Source organism: Lytechinus pictus, unplaced genomic scaffold, assembly GCF_037042905.1.
Source record: "Lytechinus pictus isolate F3 Inbred unplaced genomic scaffold, Lp3.0 scaffold_19, whole genome shotgun sequence".
NCBI lineage: Eukaryota > Metazoa > Echinodermata > Echinoidea > Temnopleuroida > Toxopneustidae > Lytechinus > Lytechinus pictus.
In genome coordinates this window covers 5373959-5387744 of record NW_026974140.1, presented here as the reverse complement: position 1 = coordinate 5387744, position 13786 = coordinate 5373959, and the positions used below count along the sequence as shown (strand labels likewise).

At 35.2% G+C, this 13786-nt stretch overlaps 1 protein-coding gene across 4 annotated transcripts in view; it reads right to left on the bottom strand.

Moving 5' to 3' along the window:
• The window catches only part of LOC129260992 (AP-3 complex subunit beta-2-like), a 36663-nt gene that overhangs the window by 20070 nt on the left and 2807 nt on the right, over window positions 1–13786 (bottom strand). For all 4 annotated transcript variants that reach the window (XM_064114226.1, XM_064114228.1, XM_064114227.1 and 1 more), the window contains exons 3-12: window positions 12102–12177; window positions 9377–9451; window positions 8844–8939; window positions 8038–8198; window positions 7437–7503; window positions 6879–7061; window positions 6234–6410; window positions 5207–5304; window positions 4183–4372; window positions 864–996 (exon numbers count right to left, since the gene is read on the bottom strand). In XM_064114226.1, coding sequence (XP_063970296.1) covers window positions 864–996; window positions 4183–4372; window positions 5207–5304; window positions 6234–6410; window positions 6879–7061; window positions 7437–7503; window positions 8038–8198; window positions 8844–8939; window positions 9377–9451; window positions 12102–12177 — 1256 coding nt within the window. The remainder of the gene's footprint in view (window positions 1–863; window positions 997–4182; window positions 4373–5206; window positions 5305–6233; window positions 6411–6878; window positions 7062–7436; window positions 7504–8037; window positions 8199–8843; window positions 8940–9376; window positions 9452–12101; window positions 12178–13786) is intronic.

Sequence of the window (13786 nt, the reverse complement as noted above, 5' to 3'; positions counted from 1 at the left end):
CTCTGTAAGTGTTGGCACGCTTTGCGTGCATTTACCGCCCCCTCCAAAATGAAATCCTGGCTGCGCGGTTGTTTAAAACAACATCTAATGTTCAATGTAAATGATTTTTTCCACGACACACTAGTTCAATTTTGAAAGTCAGTTGCCTCTTGATCTAAAGACTTTGGGATGTAGATATTTGAACACATAACTGTCCTGCTATTACAAAAAAGAATCTTGTGTGATAAACTGGATCAGTCACTTTAATATACTAGTGAACTCTACATATCTCTCAGCACGATTAATGTTTTTTAATTCATTACTTTAATTAATGGCTGCACGATGTGATGACAATTAGGCTGTTATGAATGATGTATCACTATGTAGCTGACTTCACACTTAATGTTCCAGTTGTGCATATAAAGTTGTGCGTAACTTTACAATCAGCTTTATGAAACACCATCCAAGGCCCAAGAAAAAGGTCATGAAAATTTAAATCCTAAAAAATGCCCCCTCTCCTATGATTTGCATGTGTTTTATTATGTTGTCCATAGCTGAAGAAAGTGGTAGATTAACATTTCTATATACCAATAACATAATGTTATACTTTGTGATAAGCAAATAATCTAATTCAATAATGTGCAGCACTAGTCTTATATCTTAAACTTTTTAAAGATGCTCAAACTTTTAAGTACATTGGACCCACTTAGACAAGGCAAGTAATTGTGCAAACAGATTAATATATTGTCAATTAAACAACAGAAACAGTGAGTTGTTAATGTCATGTGATGAAGTATGGGCCAACCATGCCTTGGTATCCAAGATCTGATACAATATTTCATACCTATGCCCTCACTGGTATTCACTATTATCTTATAACTCACCGTCTCTGTTTGACATGAGTCCCATAAGTCCATTCATGCATGACTCAGTCACCTCTTCTATGTTACTTGCACATCTTCCTATGGCCTGGATAGTAGCTGCCACAAACTCCTTGTCAGAACTGGTCACATATGTCTATAGATTTGAAACACATTTGAAATAAAGAGATCGCAAACTTGAAAGAAAGAATGGATGAATATGTTCTTCACGTTTACATCTTATACTCAGCAGAATCAATGCTACAATAGAAGAAAGGTGCAATTATCAGCTTCTTTGAAAGTTTTTGATGAATATTTGCGTGGTAGTGTATTCTAGGTGCTAATTATTAATTTCAATAGATATTGTAACAGAGAGAGATTTGGACAGTCATTCAGGATCTCGCCCCCACAATGGGCCTTTTCAAACAAGAATCTTGAATCATCATTGTAATGATGATTGCAATGCATCTTTAGAATCATAGTACCATTCACACGTTCACTCGAAAATTGTGATTTGAATTTGAATTCCTGAGTGAAGGTGGTATTGTGTCCTTGGTGACTCGTCAATCAAAGCACTGCATTGATAATACGAGTGCATGACAATTGTATTATCTACGGAAGTGCTTGAAAGGTCACGTAAGCTCCACCCCCAAAAGATGTTTTGGAGTTCAACCCTTTCAGACATAAAATTTGTACTATAATTTGAGTGAAACTTAACTGGAATTCACCTCTGGAGTAGAATTTGAATTCAAATTCGTGATAATAATAATAATTAATATCATTTATATAGCCAAGGCTCGACATTAGCGGTGGCCCGGTGGCCCGGGGCCACCAAAAATTCACCTCGGGCAACCATTATTGATAAAATGTTAAGTTTTGGTGGCCCGAATCGGGCAACCAATAATTTTCAAAGTAGCGCAATTTTTCTCCCAATTTTGCACGCATAATTTATCAACTTTCTACAGCTCAAATTGCAAGCCCGTCATGCGCCCTTTTTGTTGATCTACACACAAATACACACACACAAAGTTTGCATATTAGGCCTACAGCTATAGCATACAGTAGCTATTATCCAGCCAGCCGCGCCGGCCAGCTGGCGTGAGCTTTGCATGAAGCCACTGCATACAGCTGTGCTCTAGATCTAGCTCAGCCCATTCAGACTCAGGGAGCTGCGATAAAAAATGTTGCTGCTGAGAAATCTTCCACAGAACTTTGAAAATCTAAGTCAAAGTCACCTTTTACACCAATGAAATGCAATTCTACAGTCTATATTACGAAAATCTGGTGTACCCTGATTATTTGCAAGTATTAAGAAGAGGAATTATGACCTCTCTTTTGACTCAAAAAGACCGATTTCCACATGAATTAATACACATAAAAACACATAGGCAAGTACATCACAGTCCCACGTGTGCATTTGTATGTATGTTGATACTTGGTTTCTTTCGAAGCTGTGTATTTTCTAGCCTTAAACAGACAGACAGTTTATTTCTTTCTTGTTTATAAATGACTTCTTAAACCACTCTTGAGAAAGTAAATACTTTGGGAAGGCATTTCATTGATATGAAATGTGATTTTTTTTCCAACATTTCGGCAAATATAGGGAAGGACTTTTCTCACACTTATTCCAGATATAGTTTTTGCCGTTTTTTTTTTTTTTTTTTTCTTTTTTTTTTGACAGTGGTTAAACCATTTATACCCCTTCCCATTGAATATGCCTGATTAAAAAATATGTTTCTACTGAAAATAAAATAATACAAACTAAAGGATATAAAAGTAGAAATGTGCCATTCGTTTTATTAATTTTTCTTTCATTTTCTTTTCTTTTTTCTCTCTAATTTTTTTCTTTTTTTCCCTGTTCTTTGTTTTTTTCTTTCTTCATTTTCTTTCTTTTGTTTTATTTCACTAATTTCTTTTATTATTAATTTTTTCTTTTTGTTATATACTTTTTGAAAATTATTTTCGTTTGTTTCCCCCTTTTATGCATTGTTCTAATTTTGCAGCATATTTTTCTGTGATTTTCTCCTTCTATAATATGCTGCAAAAGAGAAAACAGAAATAAACTGGATTTGGGGCATGCATAATCTAGGTTTTAGGATTCAAAGAGGAAGGAAGGAAAAAACATTGTTTTGTACATCTATCTGAGTTTGCTATGCACTATTTATTTACTTTACCATTACTCTATACAGAGATTTAAAAAAAAAGTCCACACAACCTGCGAACAATACAATTCATTTATTCACTTTCAATCATTTCATTTTTACGACGATAGAAACAATTATCAATTAGCAAAGTAAATAACAGCAAACAAGGTTTACATACAAGAAGTATAAAGTGAAAGTAACTTAGTGGTAGTGGCTGCAGAATTAATATTTCAGAAGTTTGTTTTATTCATTTTTAATGTTTTTCTTTATATTTTTCGGGCCACCAAACTTTAATATCGGGCCACCAAAAAAAATTATTTGATGGTTATGGTGGCCCGAACGGGCCACCACCAAAAATAGTTAATGTGGAGCCTTGATATAGCGCTTATCACAAAGAATGTCTCTAAGCGCTTAAGGAAAATAAATAGAAAGACAAGAAATTTCAGCTAAAATTGAATTATACATGTTGACAGTTGAAAGTAGACAGTTGAAGCTGCATATGCTAAGGACGATCTATTTAACGAAAAGGTGAGTTTTTAACATAGATTTGAATTTGTCAGTTGAGTCTGATTGTGATTAGCGTTTGTGATTCTAGTTTGGTTTCACACGTGCTAAAACTTTGTCATTAGAATTATTTTTCACTGGAATAACCATTCATATTACGATTTTGGTATCGTGTGAAAGGGCAGGTTATGTAATGGATCTTTCACAATGAGATTACCCTCAAATCAGTTCTTGCAAGCAAAATTTTCTCTTTTAAAAACAATTCCTAAAGGAATATTCTTCCCTTTAAAAAGAAATCATAGATTCTTTCTGATTCTATTAGAAAACATGCTCAGGTTCGGACAGGGTATCACATGAAAAAAATCTTGTCATTGTAACATAAAATATATAATCCTTTACAGTTGAGATAAAAGGTCTCATTAACCTAGTAACAATATCATTGAGGTAGGGTCGACATTGTTTGTGTATTAATTGGTGTACGAGGTATTTTAGAAGTTTGTATTATTAAACCACTGACATATCAAAGCCTGTACAACATGTGATTTTTCTCTTGCATTTCTAACACATTTTTTGAAACCTGTCAACCTATTGTAGGTGAACAAGACTGATCACTTAGCCATTGTTATTCAGGTAGTCACTCATTTGGCATTCATGGTGAGAATCTTATAGAAGAGGTAACATAAATTTCCACATACCTGGAATTCCCTAAGTATAGTTGAAATACTTGTTCCGCTGGCGATGTTGGTCATGATCTCCAGTTTGAGGAGACGGATATGGGTTGCATCACTTGAACGAACAAAGAAACTCTTAAGGAATGGCTCAAACATGCCCCTCCGGTTGGCACTCATTGTGGCTACATTGCTCAATACGACAGTTTGCACTTCCCTATGAAGGCAAAAATAAAAGAATATATATTCACCATAATGAACAAAAATATTGCTTAACTTCTGTAGTTAGGTGACTGAAGTAATTGAGCTTCATTTTTCTCATATCATAACATGGACGCAAGCCAATGAAACCAACAACAAAACATTAATACTGAAAATTGTTTCTAATTCTACTTTTTTAATTAGAGAAGTAATGTATCAAAATGTCTTAAAGAAAATAAACTGATTAGTTTTGAAATAACTTCAAAAGCAAAAAAAAATGAAATAAATTGAATTTTCACATAAAGCTAGAAGGCAAATAAGATTTCCACTAATCTTAACAATCTTAATCTTAACTGCCTCTCGCAGTCTCGCCTGCATTACGCAATTTAATATTGCAGCAGTGCTGACTTTGAAAACTAATGAATAATTATTCACGAAAGGAAACATTCTTATGATAACAAAATACTATGTTCATTAGCCCAAAATGACCTTTGACCTTGATCATGTGACCTAAGACTTGAGCAAAACAATCAGTGATACTTAATTACCCTTATGTCCATGTTTCATGAACAAGACCCATAAATTTTTAAGTTATGATGGCATTTCAACAAATACCGCCATCATAGCCACAGTTCATTGACCTTAAATGACTAAGGCAGGATGTTCAGTAATACTTGATTACCTTTATGTCTAAGTTTCATGAACAAGGTCTATATGCTTTATAAATTACGATGACATTAAAAAACTGAACTAGTTCATTCAAAGGCATATATGCTTTTGAATTTGAGTTTTCCTGATGAACAACCTTTCATTACTTGAATTTGTAACATATAAGCACACGAAACTATACCTGTGGCTTCTGAGAAGTCTGACCAATGGCTTAGCAATGATCCCAACTTCATTCTTAGGGGCAATGTGGTGATACAGCTGAGCTACTGCCATAACAACCTGTACAGGTGAGAAAGAATAGGCTAATTGGTGATTTTTACAAATAATAACACCTTAGATGCTAAAAGGAATGTATTTGCAATCAATTACAAAAATGAATTGCAAATTTGCTTATAATGGATCTGTTTGAGAAAAGTATATCGGTATGTTCTGTTGCACTTAATATTATAATTATTATTATTTGATTTCCCAATTTCACGCTAGAATTAAATTAATAAATGTTGAAGATACATAACAATTAGACATGAATCAAATAATGATTTCCAGAGTACAAACATGATTGACTGCAAGAGAAGGAGAAATCAAACTTAATTACCTTAGTGATCAATTGCAAATTTCTACTTCATTGCAAGGTATATAATTGAGTGTGGGACCCACAACTGATTTGAGATTGATTCTAAGTTTTTTTTTTTGCAATGCCTTTTGACAGAATCACAGCAGATGATAACTTGATGGGAAAGAGTTGTTTCTTATAATGATGCAAAACAGGGTGATTCCATGAAATATGTATGTTCTACCTCCCTATACATGGCACTTTCTGAAATTATTTTGATTGATTGCATTTATTCTTTCTCATTTCAAATACAACAAAAATTTACAATATAAAACAATAAAAATAAAACATACATAAATGAAAAAAGAGAACCCACTGGAAAGCGCAGTTTGTAAATGTGGGTTCCCTGAAAATGAATAATTTATTAAAATATATCTTTATACAATGAAATTCAAATCGTAAATTAACAAGAATATACAAATTCAGTTAGTAATGGGGTCAAGCTTTTGTTGGCCATTTTCTAGTTCATATGACAAGTTGTAATGCCCTCACATTATCACAACCTGAGAAATTAAACGAAGTGAAGAAAGAATGGAGAAAACTGGGAGTCAGTCATACAAATAGTTGATTTTATGGAATTGCCAACTAGCTTTACCGAAGCATTTCTGCTCTGGAGGAGTGGTTTGACACTGCGTAGGAGCAATCTGTGATCAGTATCCATGATGTAAGGCTTCTTGATCTCTTCTTCTTCCTTTCCTTCTTTATCTTCATCTTCATCTTCACTGTGCTCCGAGCCATAGAAAGATCGCTCTGCTTCCTCTTGTATCATATCCTACAAGATCGAAAAATGAGAATTACTTGTTATACATCTTCAGCACTACATTTTTTATCATGCCCAGACAAACTCCACCCCCTCCCCCACTCACTCTTCTCCTGCAATTCAAGTATCAATCACTATCCAGGTAACATGTTGTACTTTGCAATAACTAACTAAATAAAATATGTTCATTTTGAAATAATCTTGGAGGAACTTGGGTAACATTTGAATTAGCAGTCTGTGTATTTATAATTGTTCGAAATTGAGAGGACATTATGCATTACAGTACAGGTATTTCTTTTTAAGAAGTTTTGGGGCTACTTTTTTCACAACATTCTGCTTTACTCTGCATTATTGGATAAGCTTTAACATTACAGCGAAAGGGGATTTTCCAGGGCATTTTTTTTTTCCAAGACTATTTTTCGCAATTCATGGGCAAATTCGCCCTGAGCCCCCTGTGTAACTTTTCCCGTGTCTACTTACAGCTTTGTTGGGGTCTAGAAACTGTGTCCTGGAGTATCTAGTCAGCATGTTGATGATGATGACCTGACCCCACTCTTCAACATCAATAAGAAGGTTGCAGAGCTTGCGGAAGTTCTTATGGATCAGGTCAATTCGCTCTGGACACACCTCTTCAAATGCCATGACCGTGCTTCCAGCAACCAGCTAGAAATTCCCAAAGAGAACAATAGTATAAGGATTATAACTGGCAATGGAGACATTGCAGTAGTTTCATTCAATAAACTATACAAGTTTTAGGATCTGAAAATGAGAAAAGCATGCACCTTCCAACATTGAGGACTATTTAAGAAATAGGCAGAAATTACGAAGAAAATAGTTTGAAATAGGATATTCCTATTAAAACAGCAGGCCTGTAAAACAGAGATCTTACAAATTTGAGACACTAAGATCATTGTAGGTGACATGCACCCATTCCTTTTCTCTTTCTCTTTCCTATTGGTATTTCAATCAAACTCTCAGATTCTTACTCAATGGCAAATAATGGTATCAGCTAATTGGTTTGTAATAAGTATAACTCACTGTAGTCTTGTCAGCCAGGAGTTTCTCAATGACTTCTACGAGTTGATCCTTCTGTTCGGGATCCATGCTGATGAAACAAATAAAGGGAAGAATGAATTCATGATAACAACAGCAAGTGTTATATGCAATATCAATCACACAAATAATACCTGGGCCCTGTCTTACAAAGAGTTACAATTGATCCAATCAATCTCAAGTATATGGCAATCCATCAATGTCATAATTTTTTCTTTTCGAAATTTGCTCAATGTCCTTTGAAAACAAAGAGAAGCATACTGAATTCTCAAGAAAACAGTGAATGTATGAATATATGAACTAGAAAATATATATTGAACAAACATGTATTTTAGATGTTGACGTTGCTGGCTTTCCATAGCTGTGATTGACTGGATCAATCGCAACTCTTTGTAAGACAGGCCCCTGATCATCTGAATTTAATGATGATGATAATGGCAATGGTGAAATCCCAACATGTCATATTCTATCACATATTTTCAAGCTTTGAACATCATAAAAATCAATTGTAATGAACACATCTTTATACTAAAAGCATCCTACAAATGGTATTATTATTATTATCATTATTGACATTGATACTTACTTGTAAAGCTTTGGAATGGCATGAGCGGCAGTTTTGCGGACATACGGTGACATGTCATTGACACTCTCCTTGATTGCTAGCATCATGATGGGTACAATCATATGAACACGAATACTTGAGAGAACACGAAGGGCTGATGCTCTGATCAACTGGTTAGGATCCTAGGCAGGAAAAAAAATATGCAAGAAAAATGCTGTTGGAATAATTATGACAAGTGTCACATCCTTTTCCCTCAGAAATTCTTGAATACATTTGTCTAACTTCCGTTGCAAGTGAATACAAATATTCATGATCAACCAATATACAGACATCAAGATATTGAATCTACATGTAGCGATTCTGTCCATTCACTTCATGATCTCGTGGATAATTCTCATACACTGTAAACAAATCACCCTTGTTACAAGTAATTTTTTTATTGTAATACATGTACCTCCCAGGTAATATTTCATGAACCACCACCTTGTTTGTTATTTTCACTTCAAAACTTGCTCTGAGCCAATCAGATGCAAGATTTTCTACAGTTTTTAACCATCTCTATTAAAGTGATAAATGCAAGCAAATTTATTATTTCTTCTTTTTTTTATTTAGGGGCTTTTTTTCACAATCTCCTGAAATATGCAACATTTGATATGCTTCAACATTTCGGTGAATGGGGATTTCTATAGGCTCTTTTTCATTTTCTAGAGCTCTTTTGATCCTTTCAGGGGAAGAGTTTCCCCAAGCTCCGATTTAATTTTTTCCGTGGAAAAATCTCTGACAAGAGGCTCATGAAAGACATCCCTCTCTTTCCCCATGTGTCTTACCTTGAGTCCTTTCTGGAATGTACTAATAGATAGCAAAGCCAGGTCTTGTTGTTCCTCGGCATATCGAACCAAGTAAACATAAACCAACTTCTTGATCTGATGAGAGAAAGAAAGAAAGAAAGAGATTTCCGAGATGGAGGGAAAATGTAATAAAGTGAGAGGGAGTGAGATTGTGGATAAGGACGTCATTACAGAGAGAAAGGAGAGAGGCAGTGAAAGAAAAGTGGTGAGGAAAGAGGGAGGATAAAAAGGAGGAGGTAGTCGGGAGGAGAAAAATAGGGGATGTAGATTAACTGATCTTCATATTAGTCTCATATTTTTACACATTATACAGTACACTGTTCTACAGTCCAATCAAGTCAAGATTAAAGATGTATTACGAACAGAAACCCCCAAAACAAATTGATATTTTGGCAGATATAGAAAGGCTTTTTCAAAGAGTATAATATGATCACCAATCAAATCAAGCATATATATACAGTATGTCAGCACTGTTCAAATAAACTGATCATGGCCATGGACTTTACACTCACCTCTATATTTTTAGAGACCACATTTTTAACCACAGCTGCAAAGAGATCAGATGCATCTTTACCTTTGGCTATCATCTGCAAATTCAAATAAAATATGAGCTTTAGTCAAGTAATCTACTCGAAGCTGCATACGTTCACTAAACAAAAATGGCATTCTGTAATTTCATAATGTTTTTCATCTTTTTAAATAATGGTGGCTTGACCATCACTTATTTCAAACCTCACATGTATTTCAAATTACTACCAACCATATGATTTATCTACAAAGAACATACACATTATCTAATTTCTAGAATAATTGATCTATCTACCTATTACAAGAATTGTTACAAGTATTTTATCAATATATCAATGGACCCTTAGCATTTAATTTGCCAATTAATGTTGTTTCTCAAAAGTTTGAATTATAAACTTTTCTTTGGTTTCCGGTTTTTTCTCTCCTTGGTTGTTTTACTACATGAAGTTTAATGATAAAATTCAATAGGTAATAATTGGGGGGGGGGGCATTTTGTTCCATAACATGTTATTACATCTCTAGCAACTTTTTAGCAAGAAAAATAGTATTAGTTCTTTCCAAAAATCATAAATTAAACACAGACAACTCTATCGATCCATGATTTAAAAAACAGTGACTGAAATTCTCTAAAGCTTCATGCCAGGACCAAGTTTCCTGTATTCCTCTATAAGAGAGGAAGTAGAAAGTCCTACAACTTTACTACAGACATTTGTCATCATGGGATGATACCCTGAATCAGGCATTAAATTCTACTGCTTTAATACAATGTACATGTATATAAGGTATTCTTAAGTACAGCAATAACTAAACAAGTGGAATGCCTCTGGCGGTCTCACCTGCACCACGCGATTCAATATAGCAGCAGTGCTGACTTTGAAAACTACATGTACTATAAAATAATTATTCACAAAAAACACCATTCATATAATGATACAATACTACATTCATTTACATTTGACCTTGATCATGTGAACTAAAACTTGTCAGTGATACTTGATTACCCCTATATCCACATTTTATACACTATATCTATAAACTTTAAAAGTTTTAGTTATGACAGCAATCAAATAATTACCTCTAAAATTGCCAAAGTTCAATGCAGCCTCAATGACCTTAAATGACCTTTGACTTTGGTCATGTGACCTGAAACTCGCATGAGATGTTCAGTGATACTTGACTCTTATGTCCAAGTTTTATTAACTCGATCAATATACTAACAGAGTTATGATGGTAATTCAACAAATATACCCCCAACATGGCCAATGTCCATTGACCTTTGACCTTGTTCATGTGACCTGAAACTCGCACAAGATGTTCAGTGATACTTGGTTACTCTTACATGTATGTCCACGTTTTATAAACTAGACCAATACACTTACAGAGATACAATGGTAATTCAACAAATACCCCCAACATGGCCAAAGTTCATTGACCTTACATGACCTTTGAACTTGATCATGTGACCTGAAACTAGCACAGGATCTTCAGTGATACTTGATTACTCTTATGTCCAAGTTTTATGAACTAGACCAATATACTTTCAAAGTTATGATAGTAATTCAACAAATACCCCCCATTTGGCCAAAGTTCATTGACCCTAAATGACCTTTGACCTTAATCATGTGACCTGAAACTTGCACAGGATGTTCAATGATACCTGATTACTATTATGTGAATGTCCAAGTTTCATGAATCAGATCCATAAACTTCTAAAGTTATGATGGTAATTCAACAGATACCCCCAATTTGGCCAAAGTTCATTGACCCTAAATGACCTTTGACCTTGGTCATGTGACTTGAAACTCATGCAGGATGTTCAGTAATACTTGATTAACCTTATGGCCAAGTTTCATGAACTAGGTCCATATCCTTTCTAAGTTATGCTGTCATTTCAAAAACTTAACCTTCGGTTAAGATTTGGTGTTGACGACGCCGTCGGAAAAGCCGCGCCTATAGTCTCACTCTGCTATGCAGGTGAGACAAAAACAGATTTCATATTTGATGCTGCGAATCTACATACATGTACATGTGTCAAAATACGAGATTCAAATATCATCTAAGAAACACAATTTTCAAGTCACCACAAATGAAAATTAAAATGACTTGGATCTCGTTTATCTGACCAAGTTGATACCTACATGTATGTACAATTCATTAGGAAATCAAATTGATTGATACTGCCCTGAGCCCCTGTGTAATATTTTCAAATCAATCTTAACTATGGTCAAAGAAAGGAACATGTCCACTTAAAAAAAAAAAATACTTAGTTCTCTGAATTTATACATGATCAGTGTCTTTATGAATTAGCTGGATTTCTTTTTATGCAGCTGCATCTCTTAGCTTGATAGTGGTGGTAATTTTTACCTGACTGCTGAGAAAGCATGAATGCTTGTAAGCAAGCAACCAGAGGATCGACGGCTTAAGGTCCTCTCAGAGGGACCTGGTAATGAGGATAAATGCCTTACCAAAGGGCACTAGCATACCTAGTGGAAATCGAACCCAGGTCACCGTAATCCGAAACCCCCTAACTGACTGAGCTTTCACTCCTTCTCGAATTATAACACAGAAGGCTTGCCATAAAGTGAGATTGAATGGATCAATCATAATTCCTTGTGAGAAGTGGACCTGCTATAAACTTCTTGTAACATGTTATCCCATGGATTCGCACATTGACGGAATAAACAAAGATCAATATCTACATGTACTTACACCGATAATGCGTTTCATAGCTTCCAACTTCAACCCATCTTTATTCCCATCCAGCATTGCTTTAAGATCTTCATGCCTGAAAAAAAAGGACAATAAAGAGAAATACTATTAGATCTACAACAGTGCGCGACACTGGCACTGGTCCAACGGTCCGAGACCGGTAAAAATTGCTGTCGGGCCAGTAACTTTACAGAAAAAGCCAGATTTACTGGTCCGACATAACCAGTAAGATTATATCTAACCGATACAAAATATTTTCTTCTCTTTTGTAAACTATAAAAATGGCTCTGGCGCCTCAAAAAATGGCTCTCATGAATTATGTTGAGCGTGTGTACTGTTTTTTTTTTTTGGGGGGGTAACAATAAGCAATAAAAGACTGCAAAATAAACTCAAGTCTTTTTTATATTTTTCTTTATTTTTGGGGACCAGTAAATTTTAGGTTCAGTCCAGTAAAAAAATTGAAACAAGTGGAATGCCTCTGGCCGTCTCACCTGCATCACGCGATTCAATATAGCAGCAGTGCTGATTTTGAAAACTACTATAACTCGCACAAGATGTTCAGTGATACTTGGTTACTCTTATTTCCACGTTTTATGAACTAGACCAATACACTTATAGAGATATGATGGCAATTCAACAAATACCCCCAACGTGGCCAAAGTTCTTTGACCTTACATGACCTTTGACCTTGATCATGTGACCTGAAACTCGCACAGGATGTTCAGTGATACTTGATTACTATTATGTCCAAGTTTTATGAACTAGACCAACACACTTTCAAATTTATGGCTGTAATTCAACAAATACCCCAATTTGGCCAAAGTTCATTGACCCTAAATGACCTTTGACCTTGATCATGTGACCTGAAACTTGCACAGGATGTTCAGTAATACTTGATTACTATTATGTCCAAGTTTCATGAATCAGATCCATAAACATTCAAAGTTATGATGGTAATTCAACAGATACCCCCAATTCGGCCAAAGTTCATTGACCCTAAATGACCTTTGACCTTGGTCATGTGACGTGAAACTCATGCAGGATGTTCAGTGATACTTGATTAACCTTATGTATAAGTTTCATGAACTAGGTCCATATATTTTCTAAGTTATGATGACATTTCAAAAACTTAACCTTAGGTAAAGATTTTGATGTTGATTCCCCCAACATGGTCTAAGTTCATTGACCCTAAATGACCTTTGACCTTGGTCATGTGACATGAAACTCAGGCAGGATGTTCAGTAATACTTGATTAATCTTATGGCCAAGTTTCATGAACTAGGTCCATATACTTTCTAAGTTATGCTGTCATTTCAAAAACTTAACCTCAGGTTAAGATTTGGTGTTGACGCCGCCGTCGCCGCCGCCGCCGCCGTCGCCGCCGCCGTCGGAAAAGCGGCGCCTATAGTCTCACTCTGCTATGCAGGTGAGACAAAAATGGGTATGTACTGGTCCGACATGATCAGGGCAGACCAGTAGAAAAAAAAGGGTTAGTGTGGAGCCCTGTATACATTGCACATGTTCCTGAATTATGCAGCAATTCAGTTATTAACATTAAACAAAACTTTAGGAGGAAATCCCTTGATGTTCACCTATAAAAATTTCAATCATCTGGGTGATTATAATGAGACTGTTAACCATGCGCATGTATGGTACATAGCTACATGTAGTGTACAGTGTATGGC